The sequence below is a fragment of the Poecilia reticulata genome, chromosome 17 (genome assembly GCF_904066995.2).
Source record: "Poecilia reticulata chromosome 17, P_reticulata-male-v2, whole genome shotgun sequence".
NCBI lineage: Eukaryota > Metazoa > Chordata > Actinopteri > Cyprinodontiformes > Poeciliidae > Poecilia > Poecilia reticulata.
In genome coordinates this window covers 2,278,907-2,304,446 of record NC_088846.1, presented here as the reverse complement: position 1 = coordinate 2,304,446, position 25,540 = coordinate 2,278,907, and the positions used below count along the sequence as shown (strand labels likewise).

Sequence of the window (25,540 nt, the reverse complement as noted above, 5' to 3'; positions counted from 1 at the left end):
GCTCTGCGTAACATGCGGCGACCGGCTGCTAATGAGGCAATGAAGCTTCAAGCTGCTTTGCCACGTAGAGACCAAGCACGCTGTGCTCAAGCAACACAGCTCGGGTGTTATTGTCTCTCATCACTCCCAGATGGGACCGTCTCGTTGCAGAGAAACAAGCTCAGGGCTCCCGTTAGTCATCATTGTGAGTTAAAATTTTCACAAAAGTAAAATGTTCGTCTTTGTGGCGCTTCTGTTACTTTGAAGGGATATAAACGTTACCATAGCGACCAGAGTCAGAGAGCGTTTGGGCAGTGGTCGAGAGGAGATGAGTAGAGCTTATGAGTCTTAAGCAGGCACGTGCAGAGGGGGGAACTGGGGTGCTTGAGCACCTGCCCTTTTTGCTCCTTGCCCCCCAAGTGCCCTTTTGGTAAATTTTTTTTTTGGTACTATTTCCTAAGCCCTCTTCTGACACATGTGCTAAAATTCGTTGCTTTTTTATTTCTTTTTTGTACAACATAATAAGCCCTCCGGTCACCTTGTTACCTTTGACCTTTTGCCCATGACGTATGACGCAATTGCCTCTCGCGCAGTGAGATAAGGCGGCTAACTGCGGAACTCACCGTAGCGAACGTTTCAGATTACAGAACAGTTTTTGGTGAATTATAAAAAAATATATATGTTTTTGGTGAATAAAGTGGAGTAGACTTGCTACTTGTCAGATGACGGAAAACGTTGAAGTATCGTTTCTGCTTCAACTCGGAGTCGCGGTTTAAGCAGAAAGGTAATGAAATACAACAGAAACTGACATGCCTCTGCATCTGCCTTTCTCTGAAGAACTACTGAGCGGGAGGAGACAGCCAGGTGAGGAAAAACTGTTCTTATCTATCGATTCACTATTTTTATTATACAGACATTAGGCTGTTGTTGTTGTGCTATTAGCTAGCTGATAGCTAACAACTTTGCTAGCAAAGCTAGATGACTAAAAAGCTTCTTCCCTGTATCTTTAATGATATCAGTCATTCTTTAGTATTGCTTATGCCAGGGGTGTCAAACTCCAGTCCTGAAGGGCCGCTGTCCTGCAGTTTTTAGATGTGCCACAGGTACAAAACACCTGAATCAAATGGCTTAATTACCTCCTCAGTTCTCCAGAGCTTTGCTAATGACTTAATTATTCTATTCAGGTGTGGTGCAGCAGAGGCACTTCTAAAAGTTGCAGGATACCGGCCCTCGAGGACTGGAGTTTGACACCCCTGGCTTATGCAATAAGGGCACATCGCCCGTCCAAAACCTATCATCTCCATAATGGATATATGTCCGATCTTCTCATTTCTTTTGCTGCATAATGTACATTGCATTTATTCTGGCGTTAGGTAAATGTATCTTGAAGGAGAATAACACTTAAATAATAGTCCAACAAGGATATTCATTTAGAATTAAAAATAACTCACCCTGAATTACCATGATAGATATAATGAAGGTAATAAAAGTGACATTAATGAAGGGGAAAAAACCTCAACCCAGACTTTAAGTTTAGGGTCTGGTTCACAGAGTATGAAGTTAAATTGGTTTCCTAATTATGCAATGGAGAAAAAAAAACTAATCTCAGTTAAGTAAAATAAAATTGTAATCAAAACTTTTGGAATTGTAATGATTCCTTTAAAAAAAAAAGTTTTTTTAAAAGACTTTTTTAATTAACTCATTTTTTATCAAACAAACATTTATTTGCACTCATCAGAAATCTTTTGTTGTGATTTTAGGCCCTGCTCAAGACGTCATGTGAGAATCACAAGCAAAACTTTGAGTCACAAACAAAAACTTAGAATAGCAAGAAAAGATTTCTGACAAGCGCAAATAAGTTTGTTTTGCAAAAAAAAGTTAACTTCATGAGTCAAATATGTGTGATTTAAATTTTTTTTAAAGTTTTTTTTAAGCAAAACTCAGTAGGCCTTTCTCATGGTGATAAGCATTAACAATTAAATTTTTGCTTTTGTTTTTTTTGTTTTTCTGCAGTTCCACGTTAAAGTTTGATACAGCTCTGCTTTCCTGAATGGACCATCTTCATCTCCACTGCAGCAAACAAGCAGCTCTTTTTTAAAGATTACAGTACACTAAAAGGTTGCATTGTGCCCTTGTTTATATTTTTAATAGTGTAATTCTGTAAAGACAAAATATGTCTGTTCCAGCTCCGATTTACATATCTTGCTAAATTGCGGGTTTGAATATGGCAATACTTTCCTATAACAAAATAGACCTGCAGAAAGAAATTAGTAATAAAATATCTGACATAGGCTTAGTGTTATGCTCTATATGGAGATGTTTTTTTAGCTTTGATATGTCACATTTTTGCAATTTATCATTGTTAAACTCTGAAAGCCGAGTTGCTTTGTTAATATTCTACCCTAGAATGCGATTAGATGTGCCCTTTTTTTGTTGTTGAGCACCTGCCCCTTTAGTGGTCTCTGCACGGCCCTGGTCTTAAGTCTGGTTTAGACGGAAAGATTTAAGAATTGTCGGCCGATTCTCCAAACCTCTGTGACCACAGAGCTGATAAAAGTACAACATGTTCGATTGGTTCATGTGTCCAAGGCAAGAGCAACACGAACCTATTCCAGTCACGAACATCCCGATTCCAGAGGATAATTCAGTAAAACCACTAACATAGCGGGAATTTAGAATAACCAAACACGGATGAAGATGTAGAAGCAATAGTGATAGTTTGTGGAGTCATTTTAAGAGATAAAAGATGTAACAAAAAGAAAAGGCGGTGGATGAAAGACAATGGGAGCAGCCGCTCTATTTGCTGCACTATGATTTGGAGGTGATTATGTTTTTTCATAGTTAACATTTTTAACTGAATAAACATAATAATGAGCTTTACATATAATCATAAACATTTTCACATATCATCTCCGATATCCACCGGACTCTCAGTTGCGCGATATGTCAGCTGTTTGGGATTCCCCTCTGTTCTTACGTCACCGCGCTTTCTGATTGGCTACCTGTCACATTCAACAGGTTGTATTCTCGTTCCCAGTCAGGGAAGGGAAAAACCCCACAGGCTGCGATAAAAGGGCCAAGATAACCCAAATAGGGCATATTCAGTATTTAGTGGGAACACTAACATGCAGAAGCCTAATCTCCTCTCTCCCCCCCCCCCCTCGGGCCGCAACAAAATTTCCAAGTCTTGACCGGTCCGCGGTAATAAAAAGGTTGGGGACCACTGATTTAGCACATGCTAGTAGCAGACACGAAGGATCAGAACTTTTACCGTTACAGTTACCGTTCGAAAACTACCGTAATCAGTTCTGTTAAATCTAATCTTGGCAACTTTTTCTTTTTCAACCCTAATAAATGTGATATTCAATTGACCTATTATGACTCAAATGTTGGGTGTCCGCCCCCCTCTGCTGCATCGTTGTGGAAAACCTGGAGCGGCAGAGATAACTGCGGCTTATATGCGTTTACTGGTTTAAAAGAAAACTATAAAAAACTTTGGGGTTGTGGTTTATAGTCCGGTGCGGCTCATAGTTAGGAAAATACGGACTATAATCCTTCCTGGATTTTTTCTGTGAAGAACCCAGAGAATCTTATTTGGTTGTGCTTTCTGGAAAACAATATATTTTCGCATTTAGGCACTCCTACAATCGTCACCTTTTCTGTTACAAAATGACTCCGGCCCCCAGAGAAGGGAAAAGGTATGTGGCCCTCACAGGAAAAAATTTGGGGACCCCTGCTCTAGTGTGTCCTGGGTCTTGCCCTTGTGGGACGTGCCTGGAACACCTTACTAGGGAGGTATCCTAACCAGGTGCCTGAGGCACTTCAACTGATTCCTCTCAATGTGGAAAAGCAGTGGCTCTACTCCGAGTCCCTCCTGGATGATTAAGCTTCTCACCCCATCTCTAAGAGAAATCCCAGACACCCAGAAGAGGAGTCATTTTTTGGCAGACTGTATCTGTGATCTTGTACTTTCAGGTTTAATGTGCAGTTTAATTCCCCTGCAATAATACACATGTGGGCAAAATAGTTGGTACTCCTCAGTTAATAAAAGAAAAACCCAAAATGCTCACAGAAATAACCTGAATCTGACAAAGGTAATAACGAATAAATATTCTATGAATATTATATGAAAGTGAACACATGAAAGTCAAACATTGCTTTTCAAACATCCTTCAACACAATTATTTAAAAAAATAAACTGAGGCCTGAACAAAAATGATGGTACCCCTGAAAATAATGTGACCAAAGGGACATGTTAAATCAAACAGTGCCGACTAATTAGCATCATAGGTGTCTACATTCTTGTAATCAGTTAGTGGGCTACAGGTAGCCACTGTGCTGTTCGATGACACAATCGCACCATCCAACATTAAGTCCACTTTCTTTACGTCCACAAAGTGGACTTAATGGGAGACGACGAAGGAGAACACCATTGTTGAAAACAAATCCATGGGACTGTGGGACATCACTAGCCGTAACTGACTTAATAAACGAAATTAACAATGCAACAGATAGTAAGAAAATAGCTTTCGGGGTATTCACAGATCTAAAGACAGCTTTTGATAAAATAAATCATAATATCTTAATTAAAAAATTTGAACATTATGGAATTCGGGGAGTAGTTTTGAACTGGATAAGGAGCTATTTAAAAAGCTGAAAATTTGTGAAGATGGGAGATACTGACTCTGACTAGAGATTGTGAATGGGGTACCTCAAGGGTCAGTACTGGGACCAATTGTATATAAACAACATAAGCAAAGTGTCTAATGTATTAAAATGTGTTATTTGCTAGCAACACAAATATAGTGAAAACTATATTTAAGTATATTTAAGTATTTATTTCAGTATAGTGAAAACTTACAACAACTTCTTTCCATAGTCGCATCAGAAATTAGTAAATTAAAGAAATGGTTTTACAATAATAAATTATCACTAAATTTGGACAAGACTAAAGTCATGTTTTTTGTAAAATGTTACAAAAATGCTCAAATTCAAGTTCAGATAAATGGTGTAACTCTAGAAAGGGTATACAATAAGGTTCTCAGTGTAATAATACATGACAAAATTAGTTGGAAATCTCACATTAAACATTTACAGAATAAACTAGAAGCACATCAGTCCTGGCTAAAGCTAGACACATTCTGAATAAATAAATCACTTTATATTTTACATAACTCTCTGATTTTGCCATATTTAACAAATTGTTCAGAAGTGTGGGGAATTAATTACGAAAGCACTTTACTACCACTGAGTATCCTACAAAAACGAGCCATTACAATCATCCATAATGTCAGTTTTTGTGAGCACACAAACCCATTATTCTTAAAATTAGGGATGTTCTGATCAGGTTTTTTGCAGCTGGTTCCGATCACCCATGAGGGCCAACGGGATCAGCGATCACTGCCAATAACCGATCACTGCCGATTACTTAGATTGGTTGTTCATTTTTCGCTTTAGGTATAAATGCTACTATGTGATCTGGCAAAAATCAAAAAATTATCTGGCAATAAATTCACTTAATTTAGATATAAATCATGCAAAATACTTGCAAGCACAATACAGCAGCTATTCATTCAAAAGGACAACTGAAAAACCTGCAATCAGTAAAACCATATTTAGCAGTAAGGTTCCCAGTACACTAAATTATACATGAGTCGAATAAATCTCACAACACTTGACAACACTTGACATTATATCAAATAATGTCAAGTAAAAACGGAGACGTTCATTCAAAGTCAAATGCAGGTTGCATAAAAGTAAACAATACAGCATTACTGAATCAAAAATGTTTTGTGCTGGCTCTGATCTTTTGACTAAGCGGAGTAATTCTCCTCAACACAGGGAGGAGGCAGAGTAGCTCTATTTATTTATTTTTTATTTTTTTAGAGATTATGTCTCTTATGTTAGGACATAGCAAAAGTTTTAATACATATGTAAAATATTTTGTCTGTTTAAGTTGCACGCTGTAGCTTTAAGCAGACTTGGTGTGACAGCACACGGGTGGAGCAGAAATGGCACTACGTCTTTGAAACATTACTACAAGTAGCGGCAGTGTTCTGTCAGATCAGCATATGCCGTCAGATCAATAATGCTCTTAAAGTGAATGGGGAAGTTCGCGTGCTCATCATACGCCGTCAGAATAGCATACATGCAGAGATATATGCTAATCGCCAAGTGGGGACGCCATACAGCTGTTAAGTGTATGACCATCTTACTTCTACGTCATGATTAAATAAAATTAAATAAAACCATGACAGCATATTCTTGTCTGACAGATACGCCTCAGTTCATACTAAGTGTATGACGATCTGACAGCATATGCTGGTCTGACAGAATACCAGTGGAAGATACTTTGTAAAAAAGGCAGGCTAAGAAGGGTCACTAGGGAAACACGTAAACATAGTGACACATAACTAGAGATTCAGCCAGGGGCGGAAGGCAAAGTGGTGGCGAGGAGGTAGACACTTACTGGAGCTTTCTCCTAGACTTTTTAGAAAATCGGCTTTTGTAGAAATGCCAATTAATCCCTCGACAGAGAAAGAGTGATAATCCCTCTCCTCTTACCCCTACAAAATCCACTAACATTAAAAAAGGTAAAAATGAAACAAGAAATGGCAGACAACATCGTGACAGGAGGGTGTGCTCCAATTACAGGGGGGGTCACACTCTTAAGCCTCCCTGGTAAGGTCTATTCAGGGGTCCTGGAGAGGAGGGTCCGTCGGATAGTCGAACCTCGGATTCAGGAAGAGCAGTGTGGTTTTCGTCCTGGTCGTGGAACACTGGACCAGCTCTACACCCTCAGCAGGGTCCTGGAGGGTGCATGGGAGTTCGCCCAACCAGTCTACATGTGTTTTGTGGACTTGGAGAAGGCGTCCGACCGTGTCCCTCGGGAGGCTCTGTGGGAGGTACTCCAGGAGTATAGGGTACCGGGCCACTCTTAAGCCTCCCTGGTAAGGTCTATTCAGGGGTCCTGGAGAGGAGGGTCCGTCGGATAGTCGAACCTCGGATTCAGGAAGAGCAGTGTGGTTTTCGTCCTGGTCGTGGAACACTGGACCAGCTCTACACCCTCAGCAGGGTCCTGGAGGGTGCATGGGAGTTCGCCCAACCAGTCTACATGTGTTTTGTGGACTTGGAGAAGGCGTCCGACCGTGTCCCTCGGGAGGCTCTGTGGGAGGTAATCCAGGAGTATAGGGTACCGGGCCCTTTGATACGGGCTGTCAGGTCCCTGTATGACCGGTGTCAGAGTCTGGTCCGCATTGCCGGCAGTAAGTCGGGCTCGTTTCCGGTGAGAGTTGGACTCCGCCAAGGCTGCCCTTTGTCACAGATTCTGTTCATTTTTCATGGACAGAATTTCTAGGCGCAGCCGAGGTGTTGAGGGGATCCGTTTTGGTGGTCTTAGGATCGCATCTCTGTTTTTTGCGGTTGATGTGGTCCTGTTGGCTTTATCAGATTGTGATCTGCTGCTCTCGCTGGAACGGTTCGCAGCCGAGTGTGAAGTGGCTGGGATGAGGCTCAGTGCCTCCAAATCCGAGGCCATGGTCTTGAGCCGGAAAAGGGTAGAATGCCTTCTCTGGGTCAGGGGGGTCATCCTGCCTCAAGGAGGAGGAGTTTAAGTATCTGGGGATCTTGTTCACGAATGGGGGAAGAAGGGAGCGGGAGATCAACAGGCGGATTGGGGCAGCGACTGCCGTGAAGCGGGCCCTGTGTACCGGTCCGTCGTGGTGAAGAGAGAGCTGAGTCAAAAAGCAAAGCTCTCGATTTACCGGTCGATCTACGTTCCCACCCTCATCTATGGTCATGAGCTTTGGGTCATGACCGAAAGAACGAGATCATGGATACAAGCGGCCAAAATGGGTTTCCTCCGCAGGGTGGCTGGGCTCTCCCTTAGACATAGTGTGAGTAGCTCGGTCATCTGGGAGGGACTCAGTTGAGCCGCTGCTCCTCCGCGTCAAGAGGAGTCAGTTGAGGTTGCGTGGGCATCTGATAAGGATGCCTCCTGGACGCTTCCCTGGTGAGGTGTTCCAGGAACGTCCCACCGGGAGGAGGCCTCGGGGAAGACCCAGGACACTCTGGAGGGACTATGTCTTTTGGCTGGCCTGGGAACGCCTTGGGATTCCCCTGGAGGAGCTGGAAGAAGTGGCTGGGGAGAGGGAAGTCTGGGTCTCCCTTCTGAAGCTGCTGCCCCCATGACCCGACCCCGGATAAGCGGCAGAAGATGGATGGATGGATAGATAGATAGATAGATAGATAGATAGATAGATAGATAGATAGATAGATAGATAGATAGATAGATAGATAGATAGATAGATAGATAGATAGATAGATAGATAGATAGATAGATAGATAGATAGATAGATAGATAGATAGATAGATAGATAGATAGATAGATAGATAGATAGATAGATAGAGAAGGGGCTAACGCTGGCTATTTGTAAGCAAGGTTCTTCCTTGAAAAGCCATTGGATCATCTGAAGAGGTCAATTGAATTCATCTGATTTGCAAGACATCAAAGAAACATTGAAGACTACAGTAAAGAGAGATTTCTGGAGAATGAAGTTGTCGAGCTGGCACGTTATTAAAGCTGCTGGACCTTACGTTGGCGGGGTTTGCCGGAGGTTGAAGGGGAAGAGCTCAGGATGAAAGTGATTGACATCTGTCAAAACATAGCTTCAAGCCACAAAGAAAAATTCTCGAAAGTAATCGATTAAGTGCACAGGCTCAGAAGATTAAATATGGCCAGGGCTCAACCCCAACCAAGGATGTCATGATCTAGTTTGCTATGGGGCATTACCGGGATGCTGTGGAAGAAAAAAAAAGGCAGACAACCTGACTCAGAGGAAATTGCACTTCATGGAAGACCTGACCCCAGAGGATAGTGACAAAAGAAAACGGCTGTGGTCCATCATTCAAAAGGCAAGGGAGGAGAAACAGATGGCATTGGAGGACGAGGATTTGTTGAAAAAGAAATATACTAACGGATACATTTTTCGCCCATTTTTAAAGGGAGAATAGTTCTATGTTTCACCCAACTTTAGTTAAGTCACTGTTCTGACTTGTTATCTATTGTTCCTATTAAAAATTTCTACTTTAAATTTATTTCAGTTAATGCACGAGGCTTAGACATTACTAAACGAAAGGCAGTTTTTCTTTTTAAAAAACCTTTGATGCAGACTTTTGCCTGGTTTAGGAATCGCATTCAACTAATGAAGATTACAACTTCTGCAAATCACAATGGGACGAGGACTTATGGAAGACTTTTTTATAAGATTTCATGAATGAAAGAGGCCTTGTTAATATCTGGAGAATTAACAGTCCAGGTAGAAGAAACTTTACATGGACAAAAAGAGCTGGTTCATTACATTCTAGAGTAGATTTTTGGTTAATTTCAGAATCTCTTACTCAACTGAATAGTAAAACGGAAATTATGCCGACACCCTTAACGGACCACAAAGCAATTGTATAAACTTTAAATTTATCACCAAACAAACGAACTCAGAGATATCAGCCTATTGGAAACTTAGTAATTTTCTCTTACAAAACAAAGCTCTAAAGGAAATAAGAAATACAAATTTAGAATATTTTAGGATTGCTGCAAAAGACGGTAATTATCAAAAACAATGGGAACTTTTAAAAATTGAGCTAAGAATTTTTTTTAATAGAATTTGGTTCTAAACAAAAAACGTAAAGAAAAGTAGAGGAAGATACTTTAATAACAAACCTTACTACTCTATCATCCATTTAGCCAGAAAACCTATCTGAACCACAGCAAGCAGAACTATCATTACAACTAAAATTAGATCAGTTATACATAAATAAAGCTAATAGTGCGTTTGTTTGATCAAGAGCAAAATGATTAGAGGAGGGTTAGCAGAATTCAATTTACTTTTTAAAACTAGAACAGTGTTTCTCAACCCTGGTCCTCACCGCCCCCTGCCCTGCATGTTTTAGATATTTCCCTTCTGCCACCTGAATTGTCTCTCTGGATGATTAACAGGCTTCTGCAGTACTTGATGGTCATGCAATCATTTGTATCAGCTGTTCTGGAATAGAGGCACATCTAAAACATGCAGAGCAGGGGGGTAGTGAGGACCAGGGTTGAGAAACACTGAACTAGAAAAACAAAGACAGAATAAAAATAATAAAAATAGGCTCTCCTCAAATGGTAATTTTGTTTACCATTTTGTATATCCCGCCCTGCGACAGACTGGCGACCTGTCCAGGGTGAACCCCGTCTCTCGCCTGGAACGTTAGCTGGAGATAGGCACCAGCAACCCTCCTGACCCCACTAAGGGACAAGGGTGTAAAGAAAATGGATGGATGGATTTTGTACATCCCAGTGAAGTATACAAGATCTGTGAAAACTATTATAAAATGTTATATGCCTCAAATATTTCAGGGACCCAAATAAATGATTTCTTTAAGAATCTTGGTCATGTTAAAACCATTGGAGAACTCAAAAGGTCAGTTTGTGATTCCAATACAACTCTTACAGAACTTTCAGATGCTATTAAAAAACTTGAATTAAACAAATCCCCAGGAACCGATGGGTTAACATCTGAATTTGCTAAATTATTCTCTACCCAACTTGCTCCCTTTTTATTGAATGTTTTTACAGAAAGTATACAAAGAATAACTACCACTTACACTACATCAAGCCTAATTACACTAATTCCTAAACTGCATAAAGATGCATTAAGTTTAGACAATTGGCACCCTATCACTTTATAAAATAATGATTATAAAATATGTTCTATGTTTGGCTAATGAATGTAAATCCATACTTAATGTTATTGGAGAATCTCAAAATGGCTTTATGGCTGGACGATGCATAATTGATAACATAAGGATTGTTTTAGATTTATTAGATTACTCTGATTTAATATCAGAAAAAAAGTTTTATTCTCTTTCTTGACTTCCATAAAGCTTTTGATTCACTGGAATTTCTGTTTAAAACACTCATCGTTTTTGCTTCGGTGAGCAGTTTAAAAAGTCGATACGCACCTCTTGACTACCAGTAGTTCAAATTTGTCCTCTGTAGAGGACATTTGTAAACTTGAATATCTCCCACCCACTGCATACTACTGGATTAATTCCTTTTGGTATTTACAGAGGACATTTGGGGCTTTTCAATTATTCCAAATTTGAAGGGGTGGGACTTTTGTACCTTCCTTTTCCTCAGGAAGGTACAAAAGTCCCACTTTTGTACCTTCCTGAGGAAGGTACAAAAGTGTAATGATGGATGCCAGAAAAATGGCATCCATCATTACAAGCACATTTTATGGGAAGAGAAAAAGTGCATAATACTTTTTATTGTGCACATTTTGGTTTAAAATTGTGTTGGCATATTCAAAATAAGTCTCTTAGCAGCATATTAAAACATTCTATGAATTATTTTGACTGTATTTTATCATAGTATTTAAAAGTTGAAAAATTGTCCACTGTAGTGGACATTTGTAATTATTTTCTGTCGTGTTCTGTATTCATCCATCCATTCATCTATCCACCTACCCACCCATCCATCCATCCATCTTCTGTACACCCTGGTCCCTTAGTGGGGTCGGGAGGGGTGCTGGTGCCTACACTAGACCCACTATGTTGATTTTGTCACAATTCTGAGGAAACCATCACTCATCTTTTCTGGGACTGCTTTTATATTCAAATATTTTGGAAATATATAATTTTTACTCTTCAAAAGGAAATTGTAAATAGATGTACCGTTTAACTTTAAAACTATATTATGTGGCTTTTTCTGTTTAAACACTCAAAAAATAAAGTTTTTGTTATAAACTTAATATTAATTTTATCAAACTTTAATATCCACAGCTGGAAATTTCTTAAGTTGAAACCCAAATTGAATGCCTTTTGTGCCTATGTTTCTTCATATTTGTATTATCTGAAATACTGTATACTAAAATACTAAAGCTTTAAAGGCTGCTTCAATTTGTAAAGAATTTCTCATGTAATCTGCCCTAATTTGCTGTATATAACCTTTTCCCGTTTGTAACATCTTCTTATTTGTAACCTTTTCCTGCACATAATTTTTGCTCTTTTACCTTCCTTAAGCCTCGTCATTCTTTTAGTTACTGTTTGTGTAACTTGTTGAACATATTATTGTAAATAAAAAAAAATTTTAATTTGTTAATTAAAATTTTTTTTAATTAACAAATTAATTAAAAAAAATAAAAAAAAGACACCTTCATAAGGTGTCTTATGAAGAATGTGATGGCCAAATCCATGGCCACACTCCTATGTCGGGACCTCTTTTAATGCACAATTTATTTTTTTATACAAACACAACACTTTAGTTTCAATAAAACATTTATTAGTTGATTTGGATACATTTGTTCTATTTGTTAGCGCGCACATTTAGTTAACATATGTATTTATATCAACTTAAAGTTAATTTTGTTTGCTTAGGATTAATTCTTTGTTTGTTTTCCTGCCGGCACTTACCTGCGTTGAAGTGCCAGACAAAAGGTGGGAGCCAGGGCTCAGCAGGCTCAAATGCTGATTGGACTGCACCACTAGTTCCTGCTGGCAGGGGGAATTTGTAGTTTCTTTGTTTAGATAAGTTTTGTATTTAAGTAAATATTAGTGTTTAAAGTTGAATAATTTAGATTTTCCTTTTTGGGTTTTAGTTTAGCCAAACTTAGCTGTACTGTCATTTGTTTTTGGTGTCATTTGTAACTGTATTCTGTTTAGATACCCTGTTAGAGTTATTATGTTTGTTATCATTCTTATATTTATAAGTTTATGTTACTAGTTTATATTTAGAGGTTTAGTGTTCAAACTTGTTGAAACTTGGGAGACAAAAGGTAAATCTTCCTTAATCAAGCATGTTTGTACAGATGGTGACTTAGATCTTCCTGGGAAAGTCCTGAGCTGTAAAACCTAGTATGTGTTAATTTAGTTTCTGTGTCTCCCCTCTGTCTGTCTGAATTCACATCCTACTGTGAATATAGGATGTGGGTTTCACCCCCTCCATTCCTGTTCACACCTTTCTCTCTTCTGCTAATAAAAGAGACAAACAAACTGAAGGTTTTCAGAACGCTCTGTGAACAGCTCGGAGGAGCTGACGGAGTTTTTTCTCCTTCTGCAGAAGTCGGCTAAAAATTCATATACGTTGTCTGTGGTTCTTTTATGTAGGTTCTAGGAAAATACCTATCATACCCCTATTTGGTCTTAACTGGTCTGATCAGCCAGTATATATACTCCTGTGTGTCATTTCTTTGTTAGGTCAGTTATGTTTGTTTGTGCAGCCAGTTTGTTAGTATTTTTGCCCGAGTTCAGTTTTGTTTCTTTGACCTCTTTTATTAGCTCAATTTGATCTTTTTGCCATTCATAATCTCTGGATTAGAATAAAAGAAACCCTATTTTTCTAATTTATCCTGTGACTCCTCCTGTTTAACTCGGTCCATCACAAAGAACAATAAAAATTATTTCATCAGGACAGTTTATTAATTGTTTTAGAGCAGATGTTTGCTTGGCAGAGGTGCAAACCAGAAGTTTACCAACAGGAATAAAAATGTCTATAATGACTAGATCCACTCACCAGTGTGATTATACACTACATCAGTGATTGATACCATATTCCATTCCGTCCTCAGTTTTTCCACTAGCCTTCCCACATCTTCCCAGGTGTAACTCTTGCCATCTGGGCTGAATTCCAGGCTAAAGGTCAGCTGGTCAGCTAAGGAGTAACAGGACCTAGACTCTCCCAAAGTCTGCAGAGGAGTGAAGTGGATCATGTTGTAACCTGAAGGAAAGACAAAGTACAAGATCTCATGTGGCTCATGCACATATGTCCAGAGTCTGAAACAGTTACATAAAATAGGTTGCACCCAGAGTGATAGATTTCAAGTGTTTATCAACAGGGGTGACAGAAAAAAAATATGTTTAAGAGTTGATGGAGATTCACAAGGTATGGATTTCAGCTCAAATCAAAGATTCCCATGGTATCCAGAATACACTGTCGCATCTGTCAAGTTAACAGGGGCATATTATGTAAAAATCTCGTTTTTGAGCTTTACATCACGTTCTAATGTTATTCCCTCATCAAAAACGTACATGCAGTTTTGCTTTGATTCTTTAATGGGTATTTGAGAAATTTTTGAATCTCCCGTGACAACCATTCAGGATACATGAACGTTCGTTTTCGCTAAGTTCCACCTTTCCACAAAGGTGGAAAGGTGCCAAGCAACTTTAAAGAGAAAGGGGATTCCAGGGTTTCCCTCAGAAAACTTGGTAAGCCTGGTGGTCGGTGCACCGAGGCGGTCCATCGTGTTTTTGGATTAAAAGATGTTTAATAGACAGGAAATGTAAAAATATTACTGGGTAATTATATGTTACTGGAAAACAGCGTCAGTGAAATGCAATTTAAACCCACAACTAGTCATAAAAACAACTAATCAAAAAATACAATTAAAATGAATATCAATTATTTCACTTCTGTTGCATTTCTGTTTAATCCAAATTAAGTCAGCGACTCCATCAGGCCTCCCAGGGTTCAGGGGTCAATAAATGCAAATATTTTAATACAGACCACAGTTACATAAATGTGACATTTGTTTATTGAGATTATTGATGTTAAATTTGATTCAATTTCAGCATACATAAATTAAAAGATTTTAAATTGTTTAACATTTGTATGTAAGTGTGAGGGATTTACCCCCTCCCTAACAGGTGCTGTTTTTTGTGTACTTTATATATTCCAATTTATTTGGGTAAATGTATTTGTTTGGGGAAGTAACTTGATTTATTTGCTTGTTTTAATCATCTTCTCATTTCTTTGAGGTCACCTGGTCATGTGTTGACATGGATGCACGCCCATGAGCAGTGCTGACAAGCACCTGGTGTTTCCAATCAGCCTCATTGGGAAAATCCATATTCTGAGAGGGAGGAGAGATGTATTTTTATTTTGATTGGATCCTAATTGTTTTTGTTTCTAGTTTTGTTTGAGTTAATTGTGTAGACATTTTTTTAGGAATAGTTTAGTACAAATGTTTGTTCTTTCTTTCTAGAAATGTGAATGTCTCTACCCCTCTAATTAGTCCTAGTGGAAGCCAATCCCTTAAAAGCCAGGTGGTTCAGATGAGAGGGAGATTCTCTTTCTTCTTGTTTTGACTGACATGCTATGTTGTAAATTGAACTGAAGTGTGTGAAACTGAAGATAAAAGAAAAAATATTGAGAGCTCCAAAACTGCTGGTTCCAGTCTGGTTTCTTCTTTTTGATCGCAACCAACAGTAAGATTTTAAGGAGCTGGAAAGTTTACTTTCCAGAAGTTCAAAGGACAATATTCATAGCAACACTGATGCTGTGAGTTTAGTCTGAGTTTGAGCTGTTTGTTCACAAATATAAACTAGTAAACTGCAATTATAACTGATTGTTTTTAGGTTGGCCTATTAAACTACTCCACCTCTCCCAGATTAAATCCAACACAGAAGCTGTTAGAGGTGCTGTTTTTAGCAGGAAGAGGGGCCCCTAAGTCAAATTCTGCTCCAGGCCTCATATAGCCTTGGACCGGCCCTGCATGATGAGTTAAACCCGCTGCACTGCGCAGAGATGCGCAACAAACGGGAGATTGAATAAAATGCTGCTAATGTGGTTTTAGTAGCTCTTCCATTTCAGGTCTGTTGAGTTTTTAATAAGGTGACACAAAAACTATGTTGGTTGGTCAAGTTTCTCAGATCTCCGCCAGCTGCGCGCATTAACTCTGGCTGGACAATACATTTGATATGGTTTGATGCATCATGTAACCGGAAATAATAAAATAAATTAATATAAAATCAGCATGATGCGTGACTGCTAGGAGAGCGTGAAAGCTCCTCACCAGGCTGAACCTGCATGTTGAGGTTAGCGTTGGTTCGTTAACCACTAACGCTCCGACCAACCGGGACCACAAACACAAACTTTACAGGAAAGAGAGCAGTGTGTTGAGATAGAAAAGCTGCACAAAATTCTTTGTAAACAAATATAAATCATTCTCAACACTCGCTCAACACGCATGTCTGAAAGTGTGACTACAAGTTATTCCTGCGGGTTCACGTAAAGCTGCGCAACCAGAGCTAACACGGTGGGGTTTAAACTCCTACCTTGAGCAAAAACTCTGGAAAGTAACATAATTCCTCACAGGGGGTTGATGCAAATATCCATATAGGTTAGCCCGTGTCCAGTTTGGGTGAAAGGAGGTGCACGTGATCCGCCCTGAGGTAAACTTAAGACTAGGCCTGTCACGATAACAAATTTTGCTGAGAGATTGTCTAAAAAATTATTGTGATAAACGATAATATTGTTTCAAGACCTTTTGACACTGATTTAACTGAAATGGCGTAGTAATGCATGCTATTTCATGCCATAGATGCACTTTATTTTAAAAAGAATACATAACACTGGAACTGATAAACTAAATAAACAAAACAACCAAACACAAAAATAAAATTGTTTCTCAGTCTCCATTAACAAAAAACGTACTTGAATAAAAACTGAACAACATAAAGCCAAAATGAATACTGCATTCAACCAAAAGAATGCAGATTATAAAGTCTGTATACTATATTGCCCTTCAGTAATCACTAGATTTAAATAGAGAAGACGGCACATCCAACTACCTAATGCAGTAGTTCAAACTACACGATTTTTTTTAACCTATTTTCTCCTTACGATAATCTTAGATCGTTCGCCGATCTAAGATTGTTGCTGGTGATTTTGTAACCGATCATTCTGTAGTGTGATTTAGATTGTCATGGCCGCTCTGATCTAAATCAGGGGTTTTCCCCGACTGGGAGCTTAACGCTTAATGTGACAGGTAGCCAATCAGAAAGAGCGGAGGAGAATCCTCGCTTTCTGAGGGGAAATTACGGAGGGAAATCCCAAACAGCTGACAAGGCGCAACCCAAAATCCAGCGGACATTGGAGATATTTGGAAACAACATTAATATTTAACATTTCGTGCAAAGAATATAGAAATGACAAAGGGAGGAGTTGGAGCCAAATTGCTACCGCAGTTGATAAACTGCGGTAGCAATCAACTGTAAATTTTCAGCTGTTCTTCGTTAACGTGACATAAATAGGTTATAATGATTTTCATTCAGTCAGGGCTTTACGTTGACTCTAGCCACATGCATCCCAGGTAGATTCTAGTAAAGCATTGATTAATGCCTGATTTTAAATTTAGAGCTGGATATAACATGACCGAAAACTATATTAGGATACAAATGTGTTTTGTAAAATGCTCATCACAATATCTGATTTGATGAATCAGATATCAAATCAGATATCTGATATATCAGATGTATCAGATATCTCCCAAATTCCACCAATTTCTGTTCAAGGCCCCATACAATCTGGGGCCAGCCTTGGTCCGATTTAAAAATAAAATAACAGAAAAAGTGAATAAAATGGACAATGGCAAGTATTTGTATGCTAACCTAAATATTCTTAAGGTACAAAATTCAAATATTACTTGTTTTCTCTGTTGAGTAATGTCTACAGTTTGGTGCAATATCTTAATCTGCTGGTTGCAGTTATCATTTATCCAAGCTAATGCTGTATTTCAAAGAAATACTGTTGAAAGACAAGACAGGAGGATCTTAACGCTGTCAAACATGCTTGAGTCCATGCTGCTCACACTCTTTCCCTTGCTCTTAGCTGTGCTACAGCTGGCTCGCCACATTGGAGGAGTTCCTGCCAGTTCATACATTAAATGTTTTTAACCATTTTATTAACAACGTACATGCTCTCATCTTTATAAATGATTTTAGTATTTTCCATGATGACAGACTGCATATATATATATATATATATATATATATATATATATATATATATATATATATATATATATTGGACTCCAAGGCTGCCCTTCGTCACCGATTCTGTTCATTACTTTTATGGACAGAATTTCTAGGTGCAGCCGAGGTGTTGAGGGGATCAGTTTTGGTGGCCTTAGGATCGCATCTCTGCTTTTTGCGGATGATGTGGTCCTGTTGGCTTCATCGGAACGTGATCTGCAGCTCTCACTGGAGCGGTTCACGGCAGAGTGTGAAGCGGCCGGGATGAGGCTCAGTGCCTCCAAATCCGAGGCCATGGTCTTGAGCCGGAAAAGGGTAGAGTGCCTTCTCCGGGTCAGGGGGGTCGTCCTGCCTCAAGTGGAGGAGTTTAAGTATCTGGGGATCTTGTTCACGAATGAGGGAAGAAGGGAGCGGGAGATCGACAGGCGGATTGGGGCAGCGTCTGCCGTGAAGCGGGCGCTGTACCGGTCCGTCGTGGTGAAGAGAGAGCCGAGTCAAAAAGCGAAGCTCTTGATTTACCGGTCGATCTACGTTCGATCTCCTCCCGGTGGGACGTTCTGGGCACGTCCCACCGGGAGGAGGCCTCGGGGAAGACCCAGGACACGCTGGAGGGACTATGTCTCTCGGCTGGCCTGGGAACGCCTTGGGATTCCTCCGGAGGAGCTGAAAGAAGTGGCTGGGAAGAGTGAAGTCTGGGCCTCCCTTCTGAAGCTGCTGCCCCCGCGACCCGACCCCGGATAAGCGGAAGAAAATGGATGGATGGATGGATATATATATATTTTTTTTTTTTTTGCTAGGTTTCATTACTTAGCAAAGGTTTTCTACAATGTATGAGTGTAGCTTTCTTCTGTTTTTCTACTTATTCTTTGTTATGCTTCTTACACTTCTCTATCAATCAATCTGCAAATATGCTTCTTTATGCTCTTTGATTTGCTAAGTTTCACTTCTTCAAATATTTCTGGATGTGTACTAATTTCTACTTCTGCTAATTTATGGTGCTTGCTACGTTTCACTGTTCCACTGTTTCTACCATTTCAATTTCGTCTGCTTTCTTCTAAAGCTTTTCTCAGCTTTTTCTTGCATTTCTGCAGGAGTCATTCTGGCAAATATGCCTTCTCATGGCTGTTTCGCTAGGAACAGCTATTTTTCTAGTCAGTGAGAATGCATTCAGTGCATCCTCACTAATCGTTTTTCATTATTTCTTTATCAGTGGATCCTCCTCACATTTTTTGGTCATTAACTACTTCTGCTATCTTCAACTAATTGTGCTAATTTATATATCAAAACGTTCAGCTTCTTCAGGAGATTGTTGCTATGACTTTTGTTAAAATTCACTATTGTAATTTTTGAAATAATTGCCCTTGTGTGCAAATTTTTTGCCCCATTGAAATACATGGTGGAATTCACTAACTGACGTCCGTTACTAGAGTGTGCACTCTAGTAACTGCCATTTTTGAACTTTTTCGACAAACAAAGTGATGCTATTCATGCATATTTCTCTGTAAAGAATTAATTTATGCATTAAAATGTAGCCACAAGTGTCTACTTTATGGGACTATTACTATCATTGCTACAGGTTTTACTGTTTTCTGTCAAACTCCTCTGGAGTACAGCCATGACACACTTTCTCCTATTCTTTCAATGTATTTTTCTTTTGTGCTCTGTTTCTGTCTCTTTCTATGCATTCTGCTTGTCTACTTTTCTGTTTGCCTTCTGGTTCTACTATCTTTTAAGATCTTCTACAATCTTTAATCAATGTTAGCAATTCATACATTAAAATGTTCTGCTTCTTCTGACCCTTTATGCTTTTGGTTTTGCTCTATTTTACTCCTTAAATATTTCTGGTTTTTCTGCTTCCGCTAATTTTAGCTTATTGCCGTTTCACTGTTCAATTGTTTCAACCATTTCTGGATTTGCAATGATTTCCTCTTGTGCCAATTATGCTCTTTCTTAAGCTCTGTTTCACTTGACTTTTTCAAATAATTCAGGTTGCACACAAACTTCTGCTTCTACAGCTGAATTCTGGTATACCTTCGCTAGGTTTCACTAATACATTATATATATATATGTGTGTGTGTGTGTGTGTGTGTGTGTGTGTGTGTGTGTGTGTGTGTGTGTGTGTGTGTGTGTGTGTGTGTGTGTGTGTGTGTGTGTGTGTGTGCGTGCGTGCGTGCGTGCGTGCGTGCGTGCGTGTCTGTGCAATTAGTCAGTGACGTGCGGTGAGGTTCATAGCTGGTGAGGCTATGAACCTTTTGTGCTGTGCTTAACAGCAAAGAGAGAAACCGTTTAAGTACAACTGAAAACCACGTCTTTCTCGCTCTCTGTATCAGCGCAGCTACTGTATGGCTAGCTCCCTATTACTGCCTCTTACTCTGCAGTTGTGGAGTCACAATGAGTGCCCCCAGCGATGAGGCACGAGAACTGCCCGCCTCACCTCAAATCTGTTCTCTGGGTTTCTGATCACTCCTCAGCACACGAATCACATTACACACACAGTTGGTGACAATAAAAACACAGCATATTAAATACATAGAACAGGCATACTGTTTGATAACAGGGAGCTAGCCATACAGTAGCTGCATTGATACAGAGAGCGAGAGAGACGTGGTTTTCAGTTGTACTTTAACGGTTTCTCCCTTTGCTGTTAATCCTACATATCTATATCTATATAAGGGTGATTATTTTTTTTATGGCAACATTCCATGTCCCCATGTTTTGCTTACAATTATTTTTTGTAAAATGTGCCAAATATTTACAAAAAGTATTTTAATTATACATTTAGATGTTTGCCATTATTCAAATAAAAGTGAAATCCCTTTTAAACATTATTTTGTTCTTTACACACCTTTTTGGTGACTGACATGATCAATTTCATGTGTCCCCAGTGCAGTGACTTCCTCATGACATTTAAACTATAAAATATATATATATATATATTTATGTTTTTCTTCAATAAGTTGATTGACTGGACTAAACCCTTATTTTAATATGCAATTTAATCTACTGAAACTATTTTCTCATTTGATATTTTCTTCATATTATGCATGTCCCACTACTAACTTTCCACCCTGTCATGATGTTTCATTTCTGCCTTCAAAAAGTCTAAAATTCCATAAAAACCATTTAATGTAAGTGACATCAATTGGTTTTGATGTGAATTCAACCATGGAAAACAAAGTAAGCTTCAACTGTCACTATCTCTGTACTTTTTCTTATCTTAAATATGTTAAACCTGTATATGTAAAGCTTAAAGTTCCACCCTGTTAGGAAAGATTGTGAAAAATGTTTATTCAGTAGAATTTAAAAAACATATTAGATTTAGACATTAAAGGTTTGTTATTTTGTTGAAGGTTAGCTAGCTAAATGTTGACCACATAAAGAGCTACAGGTAAATTAGTTAGAAAGTTCCACCCTGTTATGTTCCACCTTATGTTCATGAACCAAATAAAGTAGAAATTAGGGTGAAAAATAATAATTTTAAGTCAAATAAAAAAATTTCAGATGATGGAATAGAGTTGCAGAGTAATCTGAGATATTTTAAGATGTCTTTGCCATTTGTCTGTTTTCATTTCACTACTTACCCCCATTCACTCCTGTGAGGGGAACAATGAGTTTCTGTCATGGGAAAATCCACTACAGGGATATCACCTGTTTTTGCCAAATAGAGCCAGGACAAATACTCTACCTATACTTTGACTTGAAAGAGGCAATCTTGCAACTAATAATGAAAATCGTCAGATTTTAGAATCAAAGACTTTGATTTTCCACCCTGTTATGGGACAATCCACCATGTTATGTTCCATTCCACACATATTTTTATTAAATATTGTTACAGAAACATTAAGTACTGTGAATTATTATGTGCCATGATGGGAGTTGAAGACCAATAAATGCAAATATTAGTATAAGTTTTTAAAATTACCAATATTTTCAATGCTGTCAGTAATAATGAGTGAAGAAAAACAGTTTTTTCTTTACAATACAGTCATAAATGATTTGTAACTTCATGATGTGTTAGAATTTCAAGAATAAAACATATTATATAGTAAAAGGGACACACTCTTTTTAAGAAAAAGTCATTATTTTTCAAAATTTTAATATTTAACTATTTGTGGTCTATATGTAAATGTTCATAACAGGGTGGAACACATTCAGAGACAATGGTGAAAAAAAACATGTAATTATTAATTTATCCAATCCTGAGCTTGCCCATTATTAATTTCTTATTGTTAAACATGTCAGTGTTGTAACAAAATATGTAAAACTTAAAACATTAATACTTTTTTTTTTCAAAAATCCTGAGGCCGAAATGTTGCCGCAAAAAAGAATCACCCGTATCTGTGTGTGTGTGCGCGTACATGCCTGTGTGTGTGAGAGAGAGAGAGAGAGAATGAAATGCATATTTCGCTGTATCTTGCACAACATGTCATACATTTAAATATTGTATCCCACCATGATTATTCAAATATGCTGAACCATATTGTCCATATACATGCCGGTTTAATGGCTGTATGCCTAAAATTTAAATACATGAGAATGGGATTACTATTCAGCGAGTTATTATTGATTAAATGCGCTGATACTTGATTGCGCCTGTAAAACAGATTACACTGAGACCAGGTGTCGACCCTTCCAAGATGGCTGCTCTAAATCTCGCCAGCTACAATAGGTGAGAGCGGTCCATGAGGCGTCTACTCTTATATTATATCTGTGGTGGGGTACTTTATAGTACAAACCACAGTTTGAAAATATCTTTATAAATGATTTTAGTATTTTTCCATGACAACAGACTGTGGAATAATTCAGTAATCTTATCTATCGATTTGCTGGTTTTACCATCTTTTAGCTTGTCTACTCTTCTCTATGCCTTCTACTTCTACTGGTTTTACTATCTTTTAAGGTATTCTGCAATCTTTAAACAATTTCAGTAAATCATATCAAACTGTTCTGCCTCTACCTTTTTTTCTTTTGCTTTTCTGCCTCTACTGATCATTTATGCCTTTTTGTTTTGCCATTTCACTTCTTCAAATATTTATGCCTTTGTAATAATTTTTGCTTCTCTTATTTTATTCTTTTTCCTATGTTGCTATGTTTCACTGTTCATACCGTTTCAACTATTTCTGGTTTTGTACTGATTTCCGCTTCTGCTAAATTTATGCTTGTTGATTTGTTTCACTGTTCAAACTGTTTAAACTATTTCTATTTTTTTTACTTTCTTCGACTTCTTGAGCTTTTTTCTACTTTTTCTTGCATCTCTGCAGCAGACATTCTGCAAATATGCATTCTCACGGCTGTTTCGCTAGGAACAGCTAATTTTCCAGTCAGTAAGAATGCATTCCATGCATTCTCACTACTTGTGTTTCTGTTTTTCTTTATTATTATTCTGACTTCCGTACGTTTTACTGTGCTTAACTACTTCTACTATCTTTTACTAATTGTACTAATTTATATATCAAAATGTTCAGCTTCTTCTGAAGATTCCTGCTATGACTTTTGGTAAACTTCACTATTGCACTTTTTGAAATAATTGCCCTTTTGTGCAAATCTTTTGCCCCATTGAAATACATATGGAATTGACTAACTCCCATGAGTTACTAGAGTGGCTACTATAGTAACTGCCGTTTTTTTAACTTTTTCTGCATTTTTACAAACAAAATTATGCTGTTCATACATATTTCACTGTAGAAAAATAATTTATGCATTAAAATGTAGCCACGTGTGTCTACTTTATGGAATTATTACCATCATTGCTACAGGTCTTACTGTTTTCTGTCAAACTCCTCTGGAATACAACCATGTCACACTTTCTCCTATTCTATCAATGTATTTTGCTATAGTGCTCTCTTTTTATCTGTTTCTATGCATTATGCTGGTCTACTTTTCTGTATCTCTTCTACTTCCACAGGTTTTCCTATCTTTTAAGATCTTCTACAATCGTTAATCAATTTTAGCAATTCATATATTAAAATGTTCTGCTTCTTCTTATCCTTTATGATTTTTGTTTAGCTCCTTCAAATATTTCTGGTTTTTCTGCTTCCACTAATTTAAGCTTATTGCTGTTTCACTATTCAATTGTTTCAACTATTTCTGGGTTTGCACTAATTTCCTTTTATTTCAATTATGTTCTTTCTTAAACTCTTTCACTTTTTGACTTTTTCAAATAATTCAAGTTGCACACAAACTCCTGATTCTTCTGCTGAATTCTGCTATAATTTATATAATTTATATAATATGTTATATAATTTATACTATATAATTTCCTATTATACTATTAATATGGTATATTCACTATTCAATTGTTTCAACTATTTCTGGGTTTGCACTAATTTCCCTTTGCTCTCTTAAACTCTGCTTCACTTTTTTACTTTTTCAAATAATTCAGGTTGTACACAAACCTCTGCTGCTTCAGCTGAATTCTGGTATACCTTCACTAAGTTTTACTAATACATTATATATATATACACACACACACACACACACATATATATATCAGTGACGTGCGGTCAGGGGAGGCAGGTAAGGCAGAGCCTCACCTCTTATGGAAAAATAATATATAATAATAAATTCATTTATATTGCTATTTTCACCCTGTGGTTTGTACTATAATCTATTTTTCACTTAGCTTAACCAATTCTGATTCGTTTTTCTTAAAAATAGCTGTATTGTTGCATTTTCCCATTCAAAACCTCAGGAGCTTAGCCGGTGAGGCAGCAGCAAGCTCAGCCTCACCTGCGATTGTGCAACCTCTCGCTAACTGCATTGGCTGCCATTCTATGGGAGCCTGATAGTCCTGTCTGTACGCCAGCAATAAAATGGCTAAAAACATTTAATATATGGTCTTATTTTCCATAATTTAGCTTATGTATAAAATGTACAGTGTTTTTTGTCACTAACTGTGTGTGTATCGTGTTTTGTGTGAGGAGGAGCGATAAGAAACGGCAGAGAACAGACTCGAGGTGAGGCAGGCAGTTCTCTTGCCTCATGGCAGGGGGTGCTCATGATCCCAGATATTGTGACAGCACAACTGCAGAGTAAGACACAGTGAGCTAGCCATGGAGCTAGCCACACAGTAAATAAGTAAAGTACAGCGATATATTTGTTTTCTTCTCTCTTCCAACGTCAACATGAAAGACTACATTTCTACACTTAAACAATTTTCTAAAGTGGATTTTCAATTGAAGCAGGAGATGATAACTAAAGGAAGACCAACACCGGAGCTGAAGCTTTTACTTCAAGACAGTTTGATGATTCTCAAACAGAGTACAAAAGACATGACTTGGCTTTGAATGAACAGATATTTTTGTACAGAATTAGCGGTCCATGGATTTCATTGATAAGTAAAGGTAAGACAGCAATAAGATGTTTTTGTTTAGTTTTCTTAATTAAATGTGCTTTTTGTGGGCTACTGTGGGCTACAGTTTATGTTTAAATAATTCAGTAAAGTAGAAGCGGTATCTACCACAGCAATTATTTATTAATAAAACATTAAGCTTAAAACGTATTACAACAACAGACTGAATGATCTGTTCTGTGTGCAAAATTCTTGAATGTTTTTTGGTGTTAAATCCTAAAACATGAAGTGTCATTGTTGTCAATTGCTATGGCAACGAGTCTGCGTAGCTTGGCGAATACAGATCACTTTGCTGTGGATCATAGCACGAAATTAATACCTACATTTTTAAGTTTCACTGAGTTAACACGGCTGACATGTAAAAGATTTGTCTTTTTGCCCCCCAGCGTGGTATGCATGCGCGAAATTTCCATAGGTCCA

The 25,540-nt window shown here is 38.1% G+C and overlaps 1 protein-coding gene across 10 annotated transcripts in view; it reads right to left on the bottom strand.

Moving 5' to 3' along the window:
• The window catches only part of agla (amylo-alpha-1, 6-glucosidase, 4-alpha-glucanotransferase a), a 159,911-nt gene that overhangs the window by 96,268 nt on the left and 38,103 nt on the right, over positions 1–25,540 (bottom strand). For all 10 annotated transcript variants that reach the window (XR_535914.2, XR_014084137.1, XR_014084136.1 and 7 more), the window contains one exon: positions 13,532–13,735. Coding sequence is in view for 7 of the 10 variants with exons in the window: in XM_081597816.1 (XP_081453942.1) it covers positions 13,532–13,735 (204 nt within the window). In the remaining 3 variants the exon portion in view is untranslated. The remainder of the gene's footprint in view (positions 1–13,531; positions 13,736–25,540) is intronic.